Source organism: Falco punctatus (genome assembly GCF_963210335.1).
Source record: "Falco punctatus genome assembly, chromosome: 10".
In the NCBI taxonomy this organism is placed as follows: domain Eukaryota; kingdom Metazoa; phylum Chordata; class Aves; order Falconiformes; family Falconidae; genus Falco; species Falco punctatus.
The window spans coordinates 22,864,301-22,889,879 of record NC_137590.1 but is presented as its reverse complement, the minus strand read 5'-3'; the positions used below and the strand labels follow the sequence as shown (position 1 = coordinate 22,889,879).

The window sequence follows — 25,579 nt, the reverse complement described above, 5'->3', positions numbered from 1 at the left end:
GCAGATAGTTGGGTTTAGTACGCATAGCTTTTCTTCTAACAGGGAATTCTGATTATTGGGTATGTCTAAACAAGTGCTTAAGCACAGGGGTTTTTGGATAATTCTTGTCTGGAGAGCGTATCAGCTGGCCCGGAGTCTGACTTGAGTTACACCAGCATGACAGACTCCATGAGAACAAACAAGTTTTCTCTACTTTTCAATTAAAGTTGTACAGTTTTGTATTTCACTGCAGTTTATATGTGGCAACTAGGTTGTGACAGCTAGCTTCATGCTAATAGGTGTTTCTCCCAATCAGCCAGGTATTAACTATGAGGTAACTATGGTGTTGTAGTTACTGCTTTGAGGTGTTCTTGGCTAAATGACAGCTATTCATTTATGAGCATCCATATCCACAGCAGGTGAAAACTGACTTTGCTGTCATTCTTTACAAAGTTCCACATTTCTTTGAATACACTCTAAGAAAAACCTTCTAGAACAAAATGATCAGATTAATTCTATAGGATGTGACCATTTTATTCCATGTGTAACAGATGATGTTTCAAGCACAGTGAAGCTTCTTATAACTCCAGCTACAGAAGGAAACCCATCTTTAAATGCAGGATAGCATTACATAATTTTGACATTATTCCATAATACGGTGAACCTTTGGAAGCTATGCATCTAATTGTCACTTACACCACAATTTAGGGTGACATTACCTCACGGAACAATATCAAAACAATACAGGTCTCTCAGAAGCACAAGCCCCCATCACTTTCACAAGAAGGAAATCTGTGTTACTAGAAAGCTTACTGTAAGCTCTGAAGGCTTGTTTGCATATATCCATATTTACATTACAGGTCTTATTCAAAATTCATATGAATTATGTGGAACCTCAGATCATCCTTATGTGTCATATTTTGCCACCATCTCTTTTGCTTCCTAAGTGAAAAAGGGGGATCAGTTCTCACCACATTAAAGTGGACCATAGAAAGGTGATAAATTGTACTATCCTTCCTAAAACTAGGTGGTCCTGCTTTGTAAAATGCGCTTGGAAAAATGGAACCACTCGTCAATGCTTTCTTTACAGCTTCAGTGGGATCCTGCATCCCCTGGGGTGTAAGGGACAGAAGTGTAATGGGTGTCTCGATACCTTACTAATATCAGGCATGATCTGGTTTCAAGCACTTAACTGAAGGTCTTTTTGCCATACAGCCCCAAGTAGATCATCACTAAATCTCATCCTGCCTTCACCTTCCCCTCTTCAATCCTTTGTCATTGTTGTTACTTCACTTATATGTGCTGGTCAAGGGAACAGGAATGGGGAAGGATAAGATTTAAGACTAGCAAACCCATGATAAAGATGCAGAACACTTTTCTTTTTTCTTCCTAATAAATATCACAAATGTAGCTCTGATATTTACTTTGCTAAGTTAAAAGCTTTACATTATTTTTACATACCTTGCTTATTTCAAATCCAAACACTTCCTCAAAGTAAGCAGGCTGACTAATAAGTAGCAAGTAAAAAGTCCAGCTTCTACAGAAGTTTGCAACAATTATTGCATAGACTGGCATAGATGTAAAAAATTTTCTCCATGGAGTTTTGTATTTCTGAAACATAGAAAGGGGGATCCAGTCACCATTTCAATCATTATCAGCTGTCTTTCTTCCCTTCCCCTATCTGTTCTTTTCACCTGTACTCCAAAAGACTCATCGATCACAGCTTTATGTATCTGAATTCCAATGAAATAAAGTACATGCAACCAAATTTGGATGACCAAGATTTAATTTCAAAACAAAAGCAATTAAAAATAACCACAAAATGCAGAAGTGGAGAAACTCAGTGATACTCAGCTATGTCACAACACTCATGCACAACTGCCATTATCTCAATCACGTAAACATGATTGTCTAAGTCCAAAATAATAATATATCTTCAAAAGACAATGTTGCTGTATCTAAGGCAACAGTCATATTTTACACTGTAGGTACACAAATTTATCCAGATTTATTTTAAGCATGTATTTTAGCATTTAAATCTTAATCCCAGAATTCTGAATGGTTTTTTTATCAAGCCTCAGCTGAAACTGCTTGGTCAATATATTTTTTGTTTGTGTTATTGTATTTTTAAAATAAATCACATAATGGGGTGAAAAAAAAAGAAAAAGACAGATGGGAAGAACTACAATCCTGCTGAGTCCCAGCACCTCTCCATGAGCCCAGGGTTCTGCCCATCTGTGTTGATCCAAATACAGGATCCAGCCCCAGATGAGTGTTGGAAAATTGCTTCAGCAAGGTTTCAGGCTGAATTTAATCTACTGTCAATTTGAACGCTGGCTTTTCTTCAAAGCAAAACAGCCCATAGATGGATATTTGCAATACCTTGCATACGGATTAAATTACACTTACATGAAAGCTAAGGATCCATTGTCACTTAATGAGAAGCCAGCCAGAAAAGCTTACTTGATACAATGGGAAGAATTTCAGCCTAAATACTCTGGAAACAACTGAACTATTGATACAAACTAATCACTCCCAAAAAATGTTTAATTAAAAAGCAACAAGATAGAAATTATCCAGCCCAAGTTATAAATGTATGGACATCCTCTGAAGTCTCTCACTTCATGTCAGATTTTCCAAGGCACTTACAGGTATAAGAACCCATGAATACTGCTGAATGCTATTGAATTATCACCCCAGACACTCCCTCAAGAACACCTAAAAATGTCAGCTATCAAAGAAAAGACTCCGTAATATTTCCAGTTCCCTATTTAATCTGGATCCAAGTTTTTTTACTAAGAGAATTTTTTTTCCCCTGAGTTCAGTCAAGAACAAATGTTCTCACCAATTAGAAAACATAAGGAAGAGTGGTAGTGAGGGTCTGCTGGGAATAGATGGTGTAAAAATTTCAGCAGATGAACTGAGGCTTAAATATTTTTTTATATTTTCTTGAGTCAGTAAGCATGGTGACAGTTTCTTTGAATCTTTTCAATAGTTAGAGAAATAAGAAAATTATTATTTTACACGATAGGATTGTTTAGTGGCTGGATAATTCTCTGAGGTCACAGCTTTTTTTTTAGGAATTCTTGAGAACTAGACCAGCACAGAAATAAGTCAGATCATAAGAAGTTTGATTGCATGTTTCCAGCAAAATTAGCACGATAATGGGGAATATTCTTATGGATCTCCTAGTATGCTGTATTGTAACTTGTAGTCTTTCTCGCAAATAGAATAGTCAGGATTTGCTTTTTCTGATGTTCTGAGGACTTCAAGAGACACTGAATAGTGCTCTTCCTCCAGTTTACTTTAGGAAGAGGAAAACCTTCCAGAAAGGATTATATAGGAAGGAAATTAACTGCTTAAACTCAAGATACTATAAAAGTCTCAATAAAGTTGCAATTTCAAACATAGCTGTAGCTCTTTTTGATACTTTGGAGTAGAAAAAAAGGTATAATTTCCATGAGTGATCTTCTAGAAGAACTGGAACCTATATTTTTTTTGTGCAGAAGCAATATCCACCCAGAAGTTCCTCAGCAGATTTCAGATCTCCCTACCCCCAAAAAAAATCAGAAAAATGCTTTTCTGTCCTAAAGAGGAAGGGTGCTTATTTTTTTTGTTTCTTTGTTTGTCTCTGTTTGTTTGGGTTTTTTTAACGACTATCTCATAGGAAATCAGTGTATGAGTAATATTCTTACTTCCATTGCACCTAGAAGGTTGGCACTCTCTCCAATGCTTTCTTCTATGTACCTCCTTTCTTCATCTGTGATCGTAGGATGCTTTGCAGGACTCTCATACGAAACCAAAAGCCAAAACATGTACCAGACTATACCAAAGCTCCCTTTGGAATGGAAAGAAGGACTTTAAAAAGAAATACACAGTAAAGCAGCAAACAAGGAAAAAAAATCTGTGAATAATTATAACTTATATAAATGGCAATTGTTGTTACTTTTTCTGGTGCAAAATACATGCAGACCTGGAGCACAGTGAAGTCCTCTGGTTTTTATTTCAGAATTATTTCACTGGAAGTGAATATTCACTGGTATTTTAACATCGATTTGTACAACACAATGCAATGAAACAGCTTTCATTTCATTTCACCAGCCTGTAAATGAATTTCCATTCTGCATTAAGCCACTGTTGTTTGATTACTGCACTAATTTTTTTTACCTACAAAATACAAGACTGTGGCCTTGTTTTCAACATAGCAATGCACTTCCTGAGTAGTTTAGTAAATTTCTGTAAGGCTTCTCCCCAAGTCACGTCAATTTTACACTGCAGAATGAACTCCTTTGGGACATTCTTTTCCATCAGTGTAAGTTAAGGTAGAACAACTAGTGTGAATAAAGTTATATAGGTCTTCAGATAAAAAACAGGACATCTCAATCAGGGCAGGTACTCTAAACTTACAGCTGTATAAATGAAAAAGTAACATTACATGATCAGAGATTATACAGATCTGTATGGCAGTTTGCACTGGTTGTACTAGAAATGACAAAGGTTTCACCAAAAACTAGGTACTTTTCTTATTTATTAATGTTGCTTTCCTGTTCTTTCCTTTAAATTTTGTTCTTTTTTTTGTCCTTTTCTTGGCTGTATTTTTAGCTTTATGGACCCACTTCCCTTTTTTTTTGGCCTCTTAAGAGTAGCTTTTACATTTTTAGAAAAGGTAGAGTAAGGTCATACAATATTGGAGTGAGATGAGCAAAAATGCATACCATACACATAGAACACAGAAGACCACCCAGTATATTGCACTAGAATTCCAGCTAAAGGCATTGCAATCACAGCTCCTGCATAGGAACCTACAAAACAAGACATGTAGATGAAAAGGGAGCAAAAATCAATCTCAAAATACTTTTACGGGACAAATGAAAGAAAGACAAAAATAGAAAGTTACTCACCACAAAAGGAAGTGGTTGCTAACCTACTTCTTTCTAATGGGGGGGCCCACTTGCTCCAAATACCGTGGCAGGCAGGGTAGGTGACCCCCTGGGGAATGGGTGTGCCACAAGTTAGCTAATGATGATCAATTACTCATTTCATTGTCTTTGCATGATATTTTAATTGCTACAAACAAGAAGTTGAGAATGTTTTGCGTTTCTATAGCACAGTTTGAGCACAGCCATAGAAAAACTTTAGTTTCTACTAAAGCTGAAAAGGGACTCCAAATCATTCAAGTGGCCTTATGAAACTGATATAAAACATACTTATTTCCTTCTGGTCCCCTCCTCCTTCCAGGAAAGAATTGCAAATAATTAAAAAGAAAGAATCTTAATGCACAAGTACCAGAGTCAAGGGCAGGATGAAAACAGAGACCCTCTGGAGTCTTTCTAATGCTGGGCTGATTTCTTCAGCCCTGTTTTGGTGGCCTTATAGCTTTTTTTGATCTAACATTTAAAGTATCATTTAGGAAATACAGATAACTGTTCCACTGCTTTAGAACTAGAAAATAAGATCAATACGAACTTAAAAACATAATGTTAAGAGAGAAGGTTTTCACTGTCTTTGTCTTTAATGAACCTTCTTGAGCACTTAGGGCACATAATTGAATTGTGTTAGTTGGTTTGATTTTAAACCAGTTACTTTTTAGATCTCTTTTCAAAACTAGCCTTTAACTTAATAGTAGAAAAACAACAACAAAATTACATCCTGAACTGTTGCAATTCTAGAAAATGTAATAGGAAATGTAGAGAAATTTTCCACAAAATTCTTCTTTAGGAATCATGATGTATGCAGTTATGTAGAGTCACTTTTCTCTTAATCTGATGTTTTGCTTCCTATGCAAAAAGTAGAAAAAATTAATAACTTTTTGCAAATATTGAAGTTACCATAAATGTTGAGCTTATCAGTCTCAATATGCAAAAGGTGGTAAAATAAATTAATTTGGTTTGAAAGAATGTCCTATAACCAATTTCATGTTTGTTTCAGTACTTTTGTCAATTAAAAAAAAAAAAAAACAACGATTTAAAGACTTAATCTTAAGATTGCCATGATTTATTGTAAAACTTCTTCAAGTGGTCCTGTCAAGGATGTTTTGCATTCACAATTCCTTTAAACAGCATCACAGAAATGAGGGGGTCTCAAATAGCTATTTTATTTTGTAATTACCCACTTGCTTCTGTTCCTCTCCTCTTTGCAGTCAAGCACACCTCTGTACATGCAGATCACTATTCAGGAATGGATCCAGATTTATACAGATATACTTCAAGAACTTGATTGACCGTTACCTAACTTTCAGGCCCATTCTGCACCCTTTTGGACTCCTTTTATACAATAAAGTGCCCGAGTTAAAATCAAGCTCATGCAACTGGCCTGAGAAACAAAGAACCAGCGATCACAGGCCTAAAAGTCTGTCTTTCACTAAAGAAACAAACAAACAAATAAATTTAGAAGGCAGGCTCACTTTTTTTCTCTGTTAAGTTATGGTAAATATCCCATTCATTCCAACAACAACATGGTCAAGGCCTACGATAAAAGCTTAATTCTTTATTACCTGTGAGGCTGGACAGCAAGTAACTGTTGAGAACAGCACCAGTATAAACCCTATGCAGTACATCATTTCAGTGAAGTTTCAGTGTTAAATACATATCTCACTGACTTCTTTAGCAAGAGAAAATTTTGCTGTTTAATTTTATAGATGAAGGAAAATTAAATATCTGTAATTCATACGTTGAAATCTATTATGCTGAAAATCAGTAATAAACTGAAAGCAATTCTTATTTGCCCCAAAAAGTTACAATTGCTAGTTAAAGGCTAACAATCATATCACATTTACAGGTTATGTTATAATTTTTCCATACCTCTACAAGGCCCTGCAAGATCCTAACAAAGATGACGCACCCATAGTGCACCCTGGCTGCAGACGGTATTAACATGTTGAGGGAGGACGTCAGCAGTATAGCAGCACCAAATACTCTGCAAAGGTGGGGAAAAAAAGAGGAGAGGAAGTAGTTTCAGCGTTGTTCCAATTGACTTATTCCACATATTTTCACATATCACTTTATATATATTTACACATATGTTCTTTATGTAGGGAATATACAAACTACTAAACTGTATTAGTTCCATCTCATGTAATAGCCCGTCTGGTAAGACCCAGACCAAACATGGATGTATACATCTTTGTAGCATAATTTCCTAAGGAAATACAGCTTACACAGTCACAAGTATAGATCTTATTCTGCCTATAAATCCCCACTCTTTTATTTAATTTTCACATCTATTTCAACCAAATCTGATTGAATTCACCACCCTCTGGAGAAACTAGAAATTAGGTCTCCAAATGGTTTGCTAAAACAGGTGGCCAAGTAAAAGAGAGACTCTCGTTACTGCTTTAATTGTACAAAAGTAGCACCATGCATCCACTACTTCTAAACCGGAAAAGAATCCACTTTTATAAATGCCTAAGCAGCAGAAAGAATTTCAAACAGAGCTGGGATTTCCTTAGACACAAAAGTTAATCAGTCTGGAACCACATATCCACAGAAAACAGAACATTCTGCTGTTTTCTCAGAGGCTACTCATTAAATATTGCTGATTTTGATTCCAACAGCATCCTAGGAGTTGCTTCAAATAAAGCGCATTACAATCTCTCAATAAAAAAAGAACAAAAGTGTGAAGGGATGATTCATTTTCAAAATTCCACTGCTTTGACTGAATTTTAATTTGATTCAGTTAATATCTGGCCCTTGTCAGAGGAAGCTTTTTCTCCAGCATTGTTATATGATTTTTTATGTGCATTCATTCTTTTATTGTAAAAATAACCCTTTTCCCCCCTCATTTTCCTTCCAGTGGGACTATGCAAAGGGATGAAGCCAGTAGCAATGAATGGCCACTTTCTTTATACAAAACTATGTAATGCTAAGATAAATCCTGGAGATGGCTTAACATATGACATCACAGTATCTGATGTGGAACTGATTTGACAGAAACCTTTAACCTTAGCATGTGTTCTTCAGAAATTGGTACAGGGCCATAAGTTAGTGAGAAACAGACCTTGGACTACAAAAGCAGGAAGCAGCAATAAGTTTCAGGATGAAAATTCTCCTCAAAGACATCTATGTTTCGCATTCTCTATTTAAAATTACAGCCTGATACAAATCTTTAAATAGCAAACTGAATATGCTGCACTTCTATTTGACAAAGGACAGCAGAAAAAATGCTTCTTAGCACAGTAAGGAAGCTTTGTTAAATAGCTCTAAATCTGGTCTCCTCATTGTGTTCCCTATGATCCCCATCTCGTGTTAAACAACATCTAACTGGCTGGGCAGCACATTTCTGGCTTTGTCTGGCAGCATGTTCAATACATTTACTGGAACTGACTGATGCACATGTTTGTGTTCCACTGTGTGAACTATTTTGGCCTGAATTCTGTCTTTACTCTTGATTTCTTTAATGTGTAAGTTCCTACTCCAAAAGTACGTGCAGTTCATTTCCTTACAGTTTAATCCCCCCATATGTTCATGTAAACCATAATAGTGTCTTGGTTTTCATTTGCTTTTTTTCTTTAATATTAATGAGAGAAGTTTGGGACTCATAGGAACTTTGCTTGTGATTTTTACAAATTCTTTTTAAAAGTTAGATGTTCCTATTAACAATTTTTGAAGAGCAATGGACTCTAACTGTTCTAAAGGTTCATCAAGAAAATCTTTATTTGCTTTTAAGCAGGAAGAAAGGACTGGTTTGTATCCTTTCCTGCTTCTTTTCTGAATAGGTATTTAGCTAAATGCTTAATGCAACAATACAGTTTTAAATTTGAGATTGAGCATAGACTTGCTGGACCAGATTCTTAGCTAGTGTGAATCATTGAAACTCTTTGTAAATCACTATTCCTCTTAAAATCATGCTAAGATAGAATATTAAAAAATGCCATGTCTTCACAAGGATGAGATTTAAAAAATTATTATGGTACGTAACAGTTTCTTCAACGAAATTTACTCTAGTTTTTCAGTTCTGTATTTAAAACCAGCTTCTGTTTGCTATGACTGAAAGCTGTGTTTCCCAGAATTGCCTTTGTTCCCACGTTCACTGAAGAGAAGCTGTTTCCTTGAGTCTGTTCCTTTGAGAAGAGAAAGGAATATGTAATTGAAGGAATGATCAGAGACATGCATCTTCCAAATGAAAACCTTGCCTGTATTTAGACACACAAGTACCAGTGAATATTTAGTTACATCGAGGAGCAGATGATGAAATAATACCACAATGTCACTTGTAAGTCAATTCTCTCAAAACTATGCTTTATAGGAACAGCCTTCTCAAAAATAGATCAATTTTTCCCAAAAAAAATCTATTGATTTAAGGGTAAAATAAATCAAATTATGAATCTTGTAAGAAATAGCTTTTTTTTAATCCTTTTTCTTGAATGCATATTAAAAGCAGCACCATGAATTTAGTGCATGGCTATTTTAGTGAGTCGGTTTCCTCTATAACTCTTAATCAAGAGCAAATACATCTTCCTACATTTGCTTTGCATGTCCCTATGCACATCCATAAATATAATCAGTATTTCTTCTTTGTGCTCTTTTGTCTTGTTATATTTATTTCACCTCCATAAATACTAAATTCTTCTTCCTAACAGAGTATTGTGATATAGATCTGGGTTTTTTTACAAAAGTACTGTTTTACTGTTTTAAATATCTCAGCTAACTACATTTATTGTGATTTAGATCAAATAAGAATGATTTTGAGCTAAAATAAATCTAAGTATATTTGAATTCTGCTCACATTTGAATATATTTAATTGGGAAATGAAACATTCTGACTGTTTCTAAGGCAATTCTAAGGCATTTTACCAACCCATACAACAAACCCCAAAATTGCATCATTCTTTTTTTTTTTTGCTTAGATTTTTCTCATGTTTATTAAGCTATTTTTATGATGTTATGTTTCACTTCTACTTCTCAAACAATTCTCATTTGCTCAATTTTGCTACAAAGTTAATTCCAACAATGGGTTAGAAAACATATTTTTCTTTAAGATCCTTATGTTTCCATGGCAAATTGACAGTATATGGGATTCCATAGTTCTATTTATTGCAACTGAAGATGGATTATATTCATTCCCAGACAGACATGGTTCCCTGTTTAAAATAAGACTTTCAGCCTGTTCAGGAACGTTCATTCCTACCCCACACCCCACTGCATCTTTTATGCATATAACTCTTTGTCCTCTTGATATTCTGAGATCAATTATGCAGATAGGTATGGCCCTTATAGGATACACAGTCTTAACGCTGCCATGCCTTGCCATGCATTTTTTCAGTCATGCTTTCTGCAGCGGCATGGATTTGTGGAGAAGACTTTATACCTCGAGCACAACCACCACTAGAGTTCACATGTCTTACAGAGCGAGCCAAGCCTTGCTGCGTGGTGTCCCTTGGGTTGAGCTCAGCCTAGGAAATCCATGTAGCTGTGCTGCTGAATTTCCATCCATTTCATCCTGGGCACACTTCAAGATCCACAAAACATATTTTAATGCCATGGCACAAAAATGAAGAGCTTTAGTAGATTGAAAGTAAACTGGGAAAACTACAGTATGCCACAGAGACAGAGCAGGAGAGGCCAATGACAATGCCATCATTCTTGGCTCTGACATCAGGAGTGAATTAAAATGCCCTGACGTGCCTTCAGGAGCCCCTAGACTTGGGGGAAAGTTCCTTTCTGACCTGAAATCTCCAACTCTGTAGTTATATATAGAAGAAAATAACCATATACAGAAGATGACAAATTAATAAATACCAAAGTAGTATGTCAAGGAGAGGAAAAAAAAGGTAAATCCTAGTCCTCATAAGTGACCAGAAGAAGCCCCGAAACAAAGATTTATGCTTTGCTTATCTATTTCTATTTCTAGACTTGGTAGACTCAGTCCCAAAAGACAGAATCTAACATTGATCCTCAGTGTTTTACTGACATTGGCATTATATGAAGGTCATGAGCTGTGACTTAGTCCTCCTGTAATACAAGTAGTAATAATAGCAAAATCATATTTGACTAAGAGACGTTTAGGATGGGAGCAGAGGAAGGAAATGACTCTAACATCTCAGGAAAAATGCTTAGAATGGAATGAGGTTGCAGGGGGGAATTAATCTTTTTGGGTTTCAAGCCAATTGGCTCATTTTTCTCCTTGGGGAAAAACTAAAGAGAAAGAAATGTATTTATTTTCATCTCTGGATTTCTAATCTGTGCATCTGTGCAGCCCCACTATCCTCATCTACCTTTTCCATACAATTCTTATTACATGAGCATTCTGCATGGAAGTGCATTATTGTTTCTCGACAGGAAGAAGTGCCAGCTCAAAAAGTGAGCTGAGAACAGTGGGAGCACAGATGCACGCCAAGTGTTGGCTGCCAGATGGGTGACATATTGGGTTACACGTGTGCTATCTGAAAGCAAGGGGTCCTGCCTGGAAGCATCCTTTCACCCCAATGACTGGGAGTGAAAATTGCTACAATGACTCCATAAAGCTGAAACCCTTTCATATGTGTATGGGGAGGAGTCAATTCCTCAGCTGTCAGAATTCCGTATATTTCTAGTTGCGCCATTTTTAAATATAACCAACAAATTTCACAATTATCTATGTCTCTATTCTCTGAATATGTGGTCCAAATTAAGGTGTTTTATTCTGGCTGTAAACGGAAACCTATGGAAAATGTAGCCCATGCTCCTTTCCGGGACACACACCTTGGCACTAGACAGTTTTACAGGAATACTGATCATATTATGGATGACATTATTTTTATTGGGTAAAGTATCTGTATTGAGAAAATACTTCATTTGTAAACAAGATCAAACTTTTTTCCTAGTCTAGGATGAGATTCCTCTGTTAGGTAATGGCAGAAACTAAAAAGGAATGAAAACATGAATTTTCCTTGCAAAGTTTTCCCAACCTAGTTTAAAGATGAGATGAAAATTCTGTCGTTAAAAAATATGAAATTTATTTGGATTCAGGTTGGTGAGCTGGCTATTTCCATTCCTTCTCCTTACAGAATCTGAACAAAGACTTATTTTATCAAACATATATAAAAAATAAACTGAGTCTTGACTATCCTTTGGTGTTCTTTCTTAAACAGTGCTTGTTTGGGAGAGTCCCAGAGCAGCAGCAGCTCTGAGCAGCTAAACGTGTATTGTGCAAAGTGATGTTTTAGACTATTCTGTGAGGTCAAGGCTGCTAAAATTTATGATCTTTTATTCTGACTCTACCTACTATCATTCATCTTTGACACACCACCTCCTGCAAAAGGCCAACAACACAACACAGAACTGATTTTGTTATATTTTTGTACAACCCAAAGAATTTCTTGTCTGAGAGGAGCTGCAAGGCTGAAGGCTGGATTAAATGCTTAATTTTTTGAGCAAAACATAATGTCTAGGGAGAGACAGGGCAGGAGCTAGCTGGAATTCCTGCAGGGATGCAGCAGTTTTTCAGAATCCTTCCTTCTGCAAATGTTGCTAGTAATGACAATCTGTGATCATCCTTTTTAACTTCTTTCTTTGAGTTTTGCAGTGACTGAGTATATAGAAATTTCAGGGGTTTAGCTGCCAGTTAACACTTTCCTTCTTAGAAAGTGAATCTCTACCCGTATCCAGTGTGATGAGGGTCTTCTAAGCCTTTGATATAGAACATGAACATTTTGATGACCTGAATTTGTTGTGATTCAATCTGCCAGCTTTGAAGATAAATAAATCCCAAAATATTCAAGTCTTTTAGCAAAGCAGATCACACAAGGACTGGATCAAGCACCAGAGTAAAGTGCCATGCGGAGACTAAGTCAATTGTGTACCAGTAACAGAAAGTCCCTTTAACCTTCTGCATTCTCCAGGCCCCACCAATGCCACTGACTTGTACATGTCAAACCAAAATCCTAAATAGTTTTCAGGCTGCACCTTACATTGCCTGTTCACAGACCTATTTTTGCTATCTCAGTGTTATTTTATGAAGAACTTGGGCACTGTTGGATGACAGCATCTTTGCAATTGATGCAGAATGTAAAAGACTCCTGGGTCATTAAATTCTGATTGTTGCTTTTACCAGCAAGTGCATTACATCATCCTTTCATAAGCAGATCAGGTTCCATCTCAGAAGTAATTAGCATTTGCCCTACTTATTTTGGAGGCTTTTCCAGCTTGTTACTTCCTACATCCAGTAGATATCTTATACTCATGCTGTTTTCTTTTAGCGGGTTTAATCTGCAGTTTACCCCAGTAGCGATCCTATTTTCTTTCTTTTGGATCACTAAGCTAGCCAGGCCCAATTCACCACATCTTCTTTATTCTTCATACATTTGATAGCCATACCAACCCTCTCTCTCCTGTTTGAATTCAGCTGGGGAATCTCTCAAACCTGTGGTTTCATTTTACACTCATTATATCCATATATGTCTAGATAAAATTCTGACTCATTCCTTCTAGCTCATTAGCTTTGGGATGGCTTACTCTTTAAGTATGTAATCTGCTGGATCATGTTTCAAACCAAGACATTCTCATTCAAATTACCATACCACGTTCCAGGGCTTAGGCTGTGATTCAACTGTCTCTGTTGATGTAGAGATATATAATACACTTATCAATGAAATCATCTGTGTTTTTAACTTCAAAATGTTTTGTGGAGCTGGTTGGGAGGATAACTGCTATGTGTTGGACTCAAAAGCTACATCTGTACTGCTTTGTGGAGTGTTTTCTGACATATAGGCCACATGTTACAACTGATTGCATCTGGACTGCACAAAGCAAATGCAGATGCCTTCAGAACAAAGCGACTGTGACATTAGTGGTTTTATGCAACAACCTAAACAGCAGTTTTGTTGCATGAAATCCAGGGTACATATTGTATTGGGGTGAAGTATCAAAGCAGGTAGAGGTGATTAAGGATATCTGTTGGCTAGAGCATCTGGAATGAACTATGTCAGAAGCATATGTGGGTTTTGTTTCAGAGAGGATTAGTCTTTTCCCCTCTGAAAGGGATTCTGGTTATGATGTATCATACATGCAGTATGGATTCATGAAGGCTTGGGACCTGGAAGACAACTGGGAGTGACGTTATTTGACAGTATTGACATATCTGGGTGATATAATACCAATAAATAATAAGTTTCTTTATCAGATTGGTCTGAAAGCATCTGGTGTAATTTTATGTAAACTGTAGCAAATTTTCTACAGATACTGATTTTGAAGGATTTGGATCAAAGGAAGATGGAATGCAAAAATAAGTCTAAACTTCAGACATTATCCCGCTCTTGTTAGTTATATCTGAGGAAGCGGAGCCAAATTCTGAAACTTTTATATCCAGTCCTGAAATAACTTGTCAAGAGTAAATGTAGTTCTCTGCATTTAGTATCTTGAGGATTACTGCCATTCTATAACCAAATAGTTCCAGAAGTCCACATTTGTCATCTGAGAGTTATAGAGGTACTTCTCAGTAACAGAGAAAATCATATTTTAGTTGATAATGTTATTGCTTGAGGGTTGCCTGAAAGCTAGAAATGTAACACCATTAATGATGACTTCCTGGCTTCCAATTTATGTAAATATAAACAGTGCTCTGACTGACTTCTGAAAGGGATAATTTTCCTCAGTAATATCATGTGACAATTTTTTGTTTTCTTTTCAGCTGTTCCCCTGTACATCAATTACTACCTCCTCGACTGCAAACTGTAAGTAACCGCTTGTTTGGAATATTTATATTACCTATACTGATGTTTATTGATTATGTACCTATCATGTCACTTGTTCGTCTCCTTTGTAACCTAAAGACTCCTGATAATATTTCTGATACTCTAGTTGTCTTTTCAGTCTGTAATCGTGGTGCTCACCCTTCTTGGGACAAATCCTATTTCTGTTTATGTATTTGAAATGGAGTAAGTGAAAATGAACCAGGTATGGGGAGACACTGCTTGGCTATTCTATGACGTATATTATCATTCTGACTTTTCTCTAGTATAGGCTAATTTGTTGATGACTCTGTTGACCCCTCTACTGTAGACATATTCCTGTGTAATGCTCAGCCTGACAGTTTATGGCTTCACAAATGATAGACAGAATATAGTGGGTTTTTTCTGAATCTGGCCTTTAATTTGCATAAAATGGCATAGGTCTAACAAAGCTGGGATTATGCCATGAATATTAGAGTGGTTGATGAACTCAGCTGCCCAGCAAAACAGATCGAATAAGCTACCTTTGACATTAGAGAGGAACACTTATTCCCAAGTGCCAGTCTTAGGCTGAACATGCTTCATGAGAGAATTGCTTAAAACCAATCCTCTTTAATAACAGTCTGTGGCCAGAAGCCATAGTATAGCAGTGTTATTTGGCTTTCTTAAAATGTGATAAAATAGGTTATTTTCATTCATATGTGTACAGGGGAGGAGGGGTATGTGTATGTCTGTGTGCCCTTCATACCAAATCCTATTATAAGCCCTTCATCAAGCATTAATATGTAAAAGCCGACCTCCCGCCATCTAATCTAGTATAATAAGGGCTTGGGTACATTATTAATTTTTGTCACACATCTGAGGCCCCCTTTTATCAACCAAAACCCCCATCCAAATCCCTTGTTGCATCATTAAATTGTGAAAACAGCTTCATCATTCATGACAGAAAAATGGAAGGACCCTGAGCCATATGGCAGAGGGAACAGTGGTACCAGCCACCCGCAGATATTTCCCCAGTCCCCTCCTTGCAGTGACTGGTGTTTAAAAGACCCTGCAATGCAGTAGGGTGGCAAAATCTTCTGGATTTTTTGTACAATATTGGCTTCTTTGGCTGGAAACAGATGAACCCAACAGTAGTGCCTGGGATTGGAGCCCAGTTTAATCTGCAGGATTTTGAACTGAACATGAAAGGTGGGGTTGGCAGGTACAGCTTTGGGGGTTCTCTCTTGTAGTGCAAGGTCATCTTAAGTCTTCAGAAGTTCAGAGGCTGGCTCTTGTCTAACCACCCACAAATCCCCTGGTCATGCTGTGAATTGTACAGTTTGCAAATCAGAAAAACACACAATGTGTCTACCTGCTAAAGCAGAGTGAATAATTCCTCTTTTTAAAAATGAAAAATATAAAGATGTAAAGTTCTAGGAAATCTTTGTACTTGTATTCCTAAACAATACTTTACCTGACATTTTTTATGCTTGTTGTCATTAAGGCTGTGTTAGAAAAAAACATTCTGATTTCACTGATGCACTAATGACACAGTTTCAGCGGCAATCTTTGGGTCTCTGAGATGAGATGCACTGACATACAGTCATCTGAAACACCATTCAGTTTATTCATGCAGATAATCCTATTGGATTACTTGCTGGGAAGAAGGATTTAGGCCTTAATAACAAGATGAATGGCATTTTGAAAACAAAGATGAATTTGAAGTGAAAGGCTGATTTATATATTTTCATTCAGGTTAGAATGTGACAATGATGAAGGGTTCAACACAGGTGAGAGATAATAATATTGTAAAGAAATCTAGTATACTTATGTAGTGACGACTCTTAATGTGAATGGTGCCAGGATTTGCAGTTTAACAGATAATAAGAAATATAGGTCATTATCACAGAATTATATGCTGACTTTATTTTTAAAAAAATTGTCATTCTATTCTGCCCTTTGTATTTCTTTGTGTAAGAAAATTCTAATATTTGAGTACACGCATATGAGATAAAATGGTCACTCAGGTTTGTTTTACCAAAAAGAAGCCTGTGATCTATTTTTGAAAAGTACTTGGCACATACAACCAAAACCTGCATTTCTGTTTTAAATATTTAAGTGCAAACTTGGGAATTACATTCCTGTCCTGTGTAATCTAACAATGACCCATTAATTTCCTGATTTACAGCAAATATTTAAACTGTTCACTTTGGTAATCGATGAGGAAATACTGCCACAGCATTTTGGTAATGCTTTTGATTGGACAAGGGGTTTATTACAGATTTCCAGCATGATTTTTTAAGAATTTTTAAAGAGTGTGTCAGAAGTTAAAATATAATGACATTTAAATTATCCTGAGATGAGGTGGTAAAAGCCAGTACAGTTTCACACCTTTCCATGTATGTGTGACAGCACAGCAGGTAGTTTATTTGCAGACAGCTGTAGCTTCGCAGTAGAATGCATGTGAAATAGGAAATATTAATTTAAATAAAATTATTCTATTTCTAGATTAAAAACGAAACAAGTGCTTAGCTTTAAGATCATCTAGCATGACATTCCCTATGGCATTAACCCTTATGTTTCACTTGCTTATCCCTTATATTTTCCTTAATCATCCCTGTACTGAAAACATTTTATAATGGCTAAAATACAACTTCCAATGTAAGACTTTAACACCCAAAGAAGAATCTAGCATATAATTTCTCTGGTTGGGCAACCGGTGTTTAGTCATTATTGTTAATATTTATGCCTTTTTTTTCATTTCTATGGCTGCAATTTACTGATTCTTATTATATCTTTCCAAGGAACTAAAGCACACATTTATACCCAGCAATTTTTTCCAGTGGATTTATATGCATACTTTGTAAACAAATTACCTCTTAGTACTCTTTTTTTATGTATTGATATCCTGAATACATAGTTCTTGCTATTTCTTCCACTATGTGATATTATATACTGTCATCTTTTAAGTAATTAATGATCTCTAAATCAATCTCTAATTTTTTGACACTCATATCATGTATGTACCGAAATTACCCACAACAGTCCAAGCTTAGTGTCATCGACCTAAATACACTCACTGCACTAAATACAGAAAAATAAATATCCCAGGATTGCATTGACTTTCTTATTAGAGCATCATGCTGGAAGCACATGATGGTTTTCTAGTGCAGCATGGCTTAAAATCCCACTCGGTGTGACTGCTTTACAGGGTGGCTCCCCACTCCCTGATGTTACTTTGCACTTGAGTGTCGTGTATATTGACCAGAATTCAGTTTAGCAAATAGCGTTTAACATACCATCTGATTGTCTGGTCCTTTCTATACCCGCAAGCTCATCAGCATTTGTACATATCCTGAAATGGCTGATGAAGTGTAAAGATCACAGTAGATCCTGTTTAAGGAATAGTCAGCAGTATCATAAAAGTATCTCGGTCTTTGAAGGGTTCATAAACACTAACCAGTTAATCATCAGTCTCCCAATGTGGTAATATCACTAGTTTAGTTACAGGCACTCACTTGGTTGTGCGAAACACAAAAAGAAGGGGTTTCATCACACCACATGATAACTGGAGCCAACACCCCAAGTAACCTGGGGTCCCTATACAGTGTACAGGCAGAGATATAGAGGGGCATATTCTGGGAATGACACAATATACCTGAGGTTTGAAGTGCTTGCCAACTCACTCACTTAGTTAAATAGTATAAACCTTCCTGGAGTAGCTCAAAGTCAAGAAAAATTGCACCAGTTTCCAGTTGTCTGTTTTGGATGCATCAGAACAGCAAAATCTGTTCTGTTTATAATTTAGTTGTTCAGATACTACAAAAGAATGTAATCATTAAATGACATTTCTGAAATTCATATCAGGATATTGCATTGTTTCAGAACATTGAAACATCTTGGCCACTGATGTTTAAATTCATTCCATTTAAATCAATTTTTTTAATTATAGAGTTGAAGAACCAAAAAACTGAATTTCTTTTTCTTTCTTTTAATAAGATTTCAGTCACCAAGAATGATGATTGTTTTTTAAAATCTGTAAAGATTAGATGAATTCTGATTAGCCCTAGCAAGAGTTCTTTTCATGGACTAAGTAGAAATGCAGACTAGGTGGGGTTGAAGGACTGGCAGAATTTCATACTCTTCCTGTTCACATAGTATCATGATCATATAATGACAACCTCTCTGGCAGGAGCCTCTCTAATGCTGATATTAAAACTTTCAGTTTAAAAGCATTCAAATGAGATTTATGTGGTTTAAAATGGCATTAACCACCATTATGAGTAATAGCTCAGCTGATTAAATAGCGTGGATACATGGTATTAGGGCATCACACTTGAATTTTAATGTTTTCTTACATTTTTCAAGGAAAAATACTTTTAAACAATGCAAAAGCAACTTAGTTCCATCCTTCTGAAAATTCTGCTTACACCAGGTCAAATCCACTGTGATTTAGTGAAAAACATAGCTCTGAACCCCCAAAAATCTAAAAAAAAAAAAACAACAACCAAAAAACCAAAAAATTATCTCACTCTTTATTAACATTTTGAAGAGCAAGACTTGCGGTTACTAATCAGAAAGGATTGTAACCAATAAACATTTATATTTTGGGGGATTCATATCTGGAATCTGCTTGTCTACTCTTGCCCCTACAGTCTAAAAAGTTCTGAAATACAGCTGATTTTTTCTCGATAAAGATAGTTACGTAAACATCTCTGTGGGGACCATGAATTCTGCTCCCAGTGTACTGCAGCTGAGGGAGAAGGGCCCTTTTTTTAGTGTAAGTCTATGTGTTCAAATAGGAGAAGCAACCAAGAGGCGTTTCAAACCTGGATGTCCATGTGACAAAATGCCTTCCCTAAACTACTACAGACTGCCATTATCGCGTCATGTTTAATTGGTGGCAAGGTTAATTGTTCACTGTTCATTGAGAACTTAACCCGGAAAAAAAGTTATAGCTGTAATAAACCCTACCCATGGGACTCTGCATTGCGTTTCCTTTGTTTCCCCAGTCTGCTGTGGTTGCATAGAACATCTTCCAGAGGCAGAACCTCTGCTGGGAGAAAAGGTCTCCAGCCTCTTGTGGCAAAAGGGACTCCTCTTCTGTTTTCACACGCTGTTCAAGGGATGCAAGTTTAAAGCTTCACTGATTACAAATGAGGGTGCACCTGAGGCCCAGTCTGTGTCTTTTGAAAAATTACATTGTCCTGCAATGCTCTGAAGGTTCCCTATTCCTACAAAAGTCAGTAGAGTTTGAAAGTGTTCAGGAGCACTGATCTTTGTAACGTACCAGCCCAACTTCTATAGACCACCTGAGATCTAAGTGCTCAGGAGATGTGTTGTTTCTGAATGTTCTCTGGAGTTTTTGAAGACAGTTTTGTTTGACCTTGTTGGTACTACAGCACTGTAAACACACCTCTATTAAAGAAAGCATTTTTCTTAGTGTTGGTCTGAAAATACACTGTAACAGAAAAGTCTCAGTGATACAATATGAGGTAACTTGAGATCCTAGCTATCAAGTGCACATTTCTGAGAAACTCTATTTACTACTTGTAAATCTGTAAATCACTAAATCTGATCTGTCAGCAGTAACGGGGAGCTGTGCATGATAAGAGCAGTGGGTGAAGGCAGAACAGAATAACCATGCAGCAGCAGCCTAAAGATTTACAGCTAGCAAAGGATCTCAGTAAAATGTTACCCATTGGCAGACTCAGTTAAAGAAAATAACATTGGAGAGTTCAGAGCTCAGGGTTGTTAATTTTTGATTGGCAGTAAGCATTTTAAAACAGGCAGAATTAAGATAAAGGGTTTCAGTCCAGCCTGAAATTAATGTTTTGTATGTAGAAAAGTTTTCTTGATACCCCAGGAAGGTAATTTCTTCTGTATTTTACACCTTAGTGAAACTTTAACATTATGTCAAATGAATCTCTATAATTGGTTGCTAGCCTGAATCTTAATGTTATGTGCCATACACCCAGCAACTCCCTGGCAATAACATGTTAAGCTCACAAAGCACACTTTAACCATCCTCCCAATTTCCTTCCTTTTAGCAACCTACAGTCAGTTTTTCATTCATGCTATCTTTTCCATGTAATCGCTATCTCCTTCCCTTCCAGGAAATTTATCTCCTAAAATATCTCCCTTTTTCTGGAACTCAAGACTGAGTTCTTCACACCTCCTTGAATCTGGTGATGCTGTTCTAGAGTCTATTGTGTGTAGAGTACATCTGAACTTTGTTTTTCTGTATAAATTCAGACTTGGTCTGGTTTCAAAGGAAACCATTAATGCCACAAAGATAGTCAAAGAGGTTTGTAAAAAAAAACCAAACAAACAAACAAAAAAAAAAAACACAAAAAAACCACACGTTACTTGGTTGTCATCCACTAAAGTATAAAATGACCAGTTTTGGCTGTAGCATGAGACATGTATATCAGCAGAGGCTTTTATAGTAGCTCATATTCTATCGATGCCAGGCCCCAGTACTCACTTGTCTGACTTGTTCTCCTGCAGTTCTTAGAAAGGGTATGACATCAAGGCTTGCACCCTATTTTGGGTGCCACTTTACCCTACAGTCATCCTGTTCATTTCAAGTTGAACATGTAGGTGTCAAAATCTGTATGTAGCATCAGAAACTAACTTGGGTTTTGGCCTCCTCAATGTCCTGCTGTTCCAACCACTACATCTAGTGACCCAGAATATTCTCAGCCATTCTTATCTGCAAACTAAATGTAAATCACAGCCACTATCCATATTTTACCATTTGCAATTACTGGCACATATGTCATAGCTAGTTCCTTAATTAAATCTGTGATTTACATGGTCATTTGCCTTGTGTTGGAGTTGTCTCAGAGGCTTCCACAAAAATAATAACTAATCACTAATCTGTGAAAATTGCTGAGTTAAAATACACCCAGGTCAATAACTGGAACTAGGGCTTATTTATTGTTGTAAATGTAAATATTTGTGAAGAGAAGGAAAATTTGAGTTTTCCTGGGAATGTCCCTGCCATTGTCTTGCAAACCTTTGTAGTGGCACCACTTTAAATCTGGATTGATTCAAATGATTTTACTGATGCTGCACCGGTGAATGAAGACACATTTTTTGATTCTCTGAGTCAAATTCTGCAGTCTTTACTCAAGCAAAACTCCAATTAGTCCTGAGAAGTTACAGACTATGTAAAGATGCAAAAATGCTTGAAAGAGGAAGAAAAGGAAAAGCACCGTTTAAGTGGCTGTTAATTGTTATTTGAAATAGCCTTTTACATTTCTGAACCACTAGCAGAAAGCTGACATTTGTAAACAGACAGGCAATGGATACCCCACTTTAATAAGCATTGTAGTTTGCTTTATTTGCTTTAAAAGGAGGGGTATTAGGGTTATCTCAGTTACAGAACATCTCTCCATTAGTAACTGCTCATCATTTGTAATGCAGATCTCTGTCTAAAAGTTATTTACCTTGGAGGGAGCATTTTTGCCGTAGCTCCCCTCTCTCCTCCCTCTTTCTCAAACCCACACAAGGAAGCTTGCTTGCCAGGCAAAGCGTCTCTGCCTTTCCAAGCCCACCTTTGATGTTGCACACTCCTGAGAAGAGTTAAAGGTATGGATTGCTGATTTTAGTACCCATTTGCACTTGGCTTGTTACTGTTTTGAAGAGTGGCACTAGGACCTTCGCTACTTCTGCAAACGATGAGCCTGTGGCATTAAGCATGGATGTGAAAGCCTCATGTGTCTTGAATACTCAGTGGATCTAATTAACAGGTAGAATCGCACCCTGGGTGCTTGAAAAATTGCCAGACACCATAGAAACGAGTCCTTAAGTCCCCGCACCATCTGCACTTTCTTTTCATTGTGAAAGTCTCATTGAAACATGTTTTTCGACCATTCTAAGTTCATTTGTGCGCTAATGGAAAATTCCTGCTGATGGTTTTCCTTTTCATTAAAACAAAAATCATAACATTATTTCATTCAATCATGGGGAAAAAAAATAATCTCGCAAGCTTTGATGAAACAATGAACCTTTGAATTTGCCTCTGCATACAGGTTGTTGGAATATCATTGCCACAACCTCTTTAAATGGCTTTTTAAAGAGAAAAGAAACCAACACGAGATACCCCGCGAACAGCGAGGTAGCCTGAAGAAGGGTGAGCAGCGCACTATCCCACCGCTCATGGACGTGTTCCTGCCGCCTTTAACTGCCTCTGCACCAGGGGCGGGGGGGCGGGGGAGCCCCGGCTGCGGCGGGCCCCCGTCCTGGCGTGCCCCCGGCTCCGGGGGGTCAGAGGCCGCGGCCGGCAGGCACCCCCCGCGCTGCCCCCGCCACCCCCCGCGCAGCCCACGCCGCCCGCCCCGAATCGTCCAGGACCCCGGGCCTCTTTAGGCCGTCGTTACCTGTTAGCTGCCAGCCGGGACGAGATATACCCTCCGGGGATTTGGGTGATTATGTACCCCCAGAAAAAAGAGCCGTGGATCATGCCAACTGTTTCGGGATCCCAATTGAACTTCGCTTTCTTCCAGTGCAAGGGACCGGGAGAGAAGGAGAGAAAGAGAAGAGGAAGGCTGTAATCGTGCCAGGTTAAAGCATCCAGCCGCAGGAGCATCACACCGGGCAACAGAGGGGGCGATTCTAACGCCGGCGGTGGCGCCCGGCGGCCGGGACACCGGGACACGGACGCGGGGCACCTGGCGAAGCCGCTCGCTCTGCCTTGACCCACCATAGCATATACTCCGGATTAATAAACGGCAAAACAAACGCAATAACAGCAGTAAACCCAGCCCCGTCCGTGCCCGCCGGACAGGAGAGGGGCAGGGCTGGCCCAGCAGTGACTAGAGCCCCGTGTGCCCGGAGCCGCCCGGCCGAGCAGGCTCTGCGGGGCCGGCCCGGGGCCGCCCGGGACCGGGGAACCGCCGGGACACCCGGGACATCCGGCTGCTTCTCAGCCCCTCTGGGGCCGCCTTCGCCGGGCTGTCAGGGACAACCCCGCTCGTCAGGGCCGGGGGGGCTGCCGCCTGCCCTCCCTCCCTTGCCTGTGCAAGGGGTAGCTTGGAGGCGTTTATCTCCCCACTTGTATATTTAACACCCTTCTGTATTTAGCATTCGCTTCTTTCTCACTACGCTATAACTCGCTTTAACCCGAGTTTTATCATTGAACGCCTTTTATCAAAGCAAATCCTGCCACCCTGGTGTTTGCAAACGTTCCAACACAACCACCCGGGCTCCGTTACAGCGCGGCGCGCCCGCCGGCACCCGCTTATTCGGCGCCCTCCGTCCCTCATCCCCTACAGCCATTTGACGAGATATCTGCGTCTTTCCAGGTTGTGTGCAAAGGGGAGAGGGTTAAAAAAAAAGAAAAAAGAAAAAAAAAGAAAAAGAAAAAATAGTGTCTGCAAATTAGTAATTCAAAATAGAGCTGATAACCGAAAAGGAAAAATAGGAATAATCGGTAGAAATGGTTTCTTCTCGAGAACGGTGTTTCCCTCCTACAAAGGGTGGCGGCGGGGCCGGGCAGTGCGGGGAGGGGCGGGAAGGGACGGGACACGGGGACACAGCCCGGGACCGGGACCGGGGAGCACCGCGGGCTGCGGCAGGGGGGCAGCGCCGCGAAGCCATCAGAGCCCGTCTTGCCTGCGCTGAGGTGCTTGACCTGGGAGTTGTACTGGGAGGATGAGGGATTTACGAGGGAAAGGTTCCCACCTCTTTAATAACTTTTCCTCCTCGGTGTATGGTGCTGTTATTGACCATATCCACGATGGCCACTCCTAAGTTACACCGGATCCCGAAGGAAATGCAGAATCCCAGTCCACTCATGATGGCAATGATGTACCTCCGGGGCAGCCCGAAGCAGGTACAGTCGCACAACGGGGCTTTCTTCTCGGGCACTTCCATGGGCTTCCCATCTTCTGTCAGCTCGATGGTGTCCCCGGGCTTCTGTCTCTTCTCTAGGACTCTGCCCGACACAAGAAGGGAAAGTCAAGCCCTGGGCGCCTGAACGCACAGCCACTTCGGGTAGCTGAAGGCTTAAATTCACCGCTCCCCCCGCCCCTTTGGCTTGGTTTGGATTGATTTGAGGATTTAGTCCTTGTTTTCCATTCACCTTCAACTGCTCTTTAGCAATGACCTGTGGGAGTCACGATTAGTCATCCCCAACTCCCCCCCGCCACCCCGCCGCAGAAGCCCAGGGAGGAGCTCTAGCTGAGAATTGCTCATCTATCATTAAAGACTTCTGCTTAAAAATGTAGGACGCATTAAGAAGACATCATCTGTAACCACTGCAGAGGCGCCATGTTGGGGAGCCCAAGAGACATAGCCTGGAAACCGAAACAGTCTTTTGGCGAATGTTTTACTCCCTCCTTGCTGTATTAGAAACACCAAGGGGGGGATGATCTTGGTGTGTATCTCGCTTCAGGTCTGGGAACAAAAGGAATGTTAGCAGAAAGGGAGGGGGGGCGATATTGCTACTTATTTTAGATTTGCAAAATGGCTGTCACATGCAGTGGAAGAAAACATGACCGTCTTCAGAGAACTGGCATCTCCGGAGAAGTCTTTCCAAAAGATTGCATCTGCTCAGCTACACCTTGCGAGCCTGTGATCCCTTTGTAGGTTTAACCTTCCCAGATCAGCTTAAAGTCGATCTCATTGTCCTCCACTCCCTGCTTTTTACATGACTATCCTATCTCCTAGAAAACAATGTGCAGGAATCTGAAGGGGAATGCTTATTTGCAGCTATTTCGAATCAACAGGAAAATATCGGGGATAAATACACGCTGCCATCCATGACAGGTGACTTAGAACACTTCATTTTATTTCTTCTTTGGTGGAAAAGCTTTTAAAAAGCCGTGTCGGTAGTAAGAAAGATCGGGTTTAAGGAGCAAGTGTCCCATGCTGAATCTTAATCTTCTTTTGTAGTCACTGAGATAGTTAAAATACAGAAAAACTAATTGCTTCCAGCCCAGCTCCATCATCTTATAGAGCGAATAT

The 25,579-nt window shown here is 38.8% G+C and overlaps 1 protein-coding gene across 1 annotated transcript in view; it reads right to left on the bottom strand.

The window, feature by feature from the left end:
• The window catches only part of SLC17A6 (solute carrier family 17 member 6), an 83,074-nt gene that overhangs the window by 48,871 nt on the left and 8,624 nt on the right, over nt 1-25,579 (bottom strand). The window contains exons 2-8 of the mRNA XM_080405446.1: nt 24,296-24,548; nt 22,993-23,111; nt 6,780-6,894; nt 4,881-4,968; nt 4,695-4,781; nt 3,675-3,817; nt 1,441-1,590 (exon numbers count right to left, since the gene is read on the bottom strand). Of these exons, the coding sequence (XP_080261572.1) occupies nt 1,441-1,590; nt 3,675-3,817; nt 4,695-4,781; nt 4,881-4,968; nt 6,780-6,894; nt 22,993-23,111; nt 24,296-24,548 (955 nt within the window). The remainder of the gene's footprint in view (nt 1-1,440; nt 1,591-3,674; nt 3,818-4,694; nt 4,782-4,880; nt 4,969-6,779; nt 6,895-22,992; nt 23,112-24,295; nt 24,549-25,579) is intronic.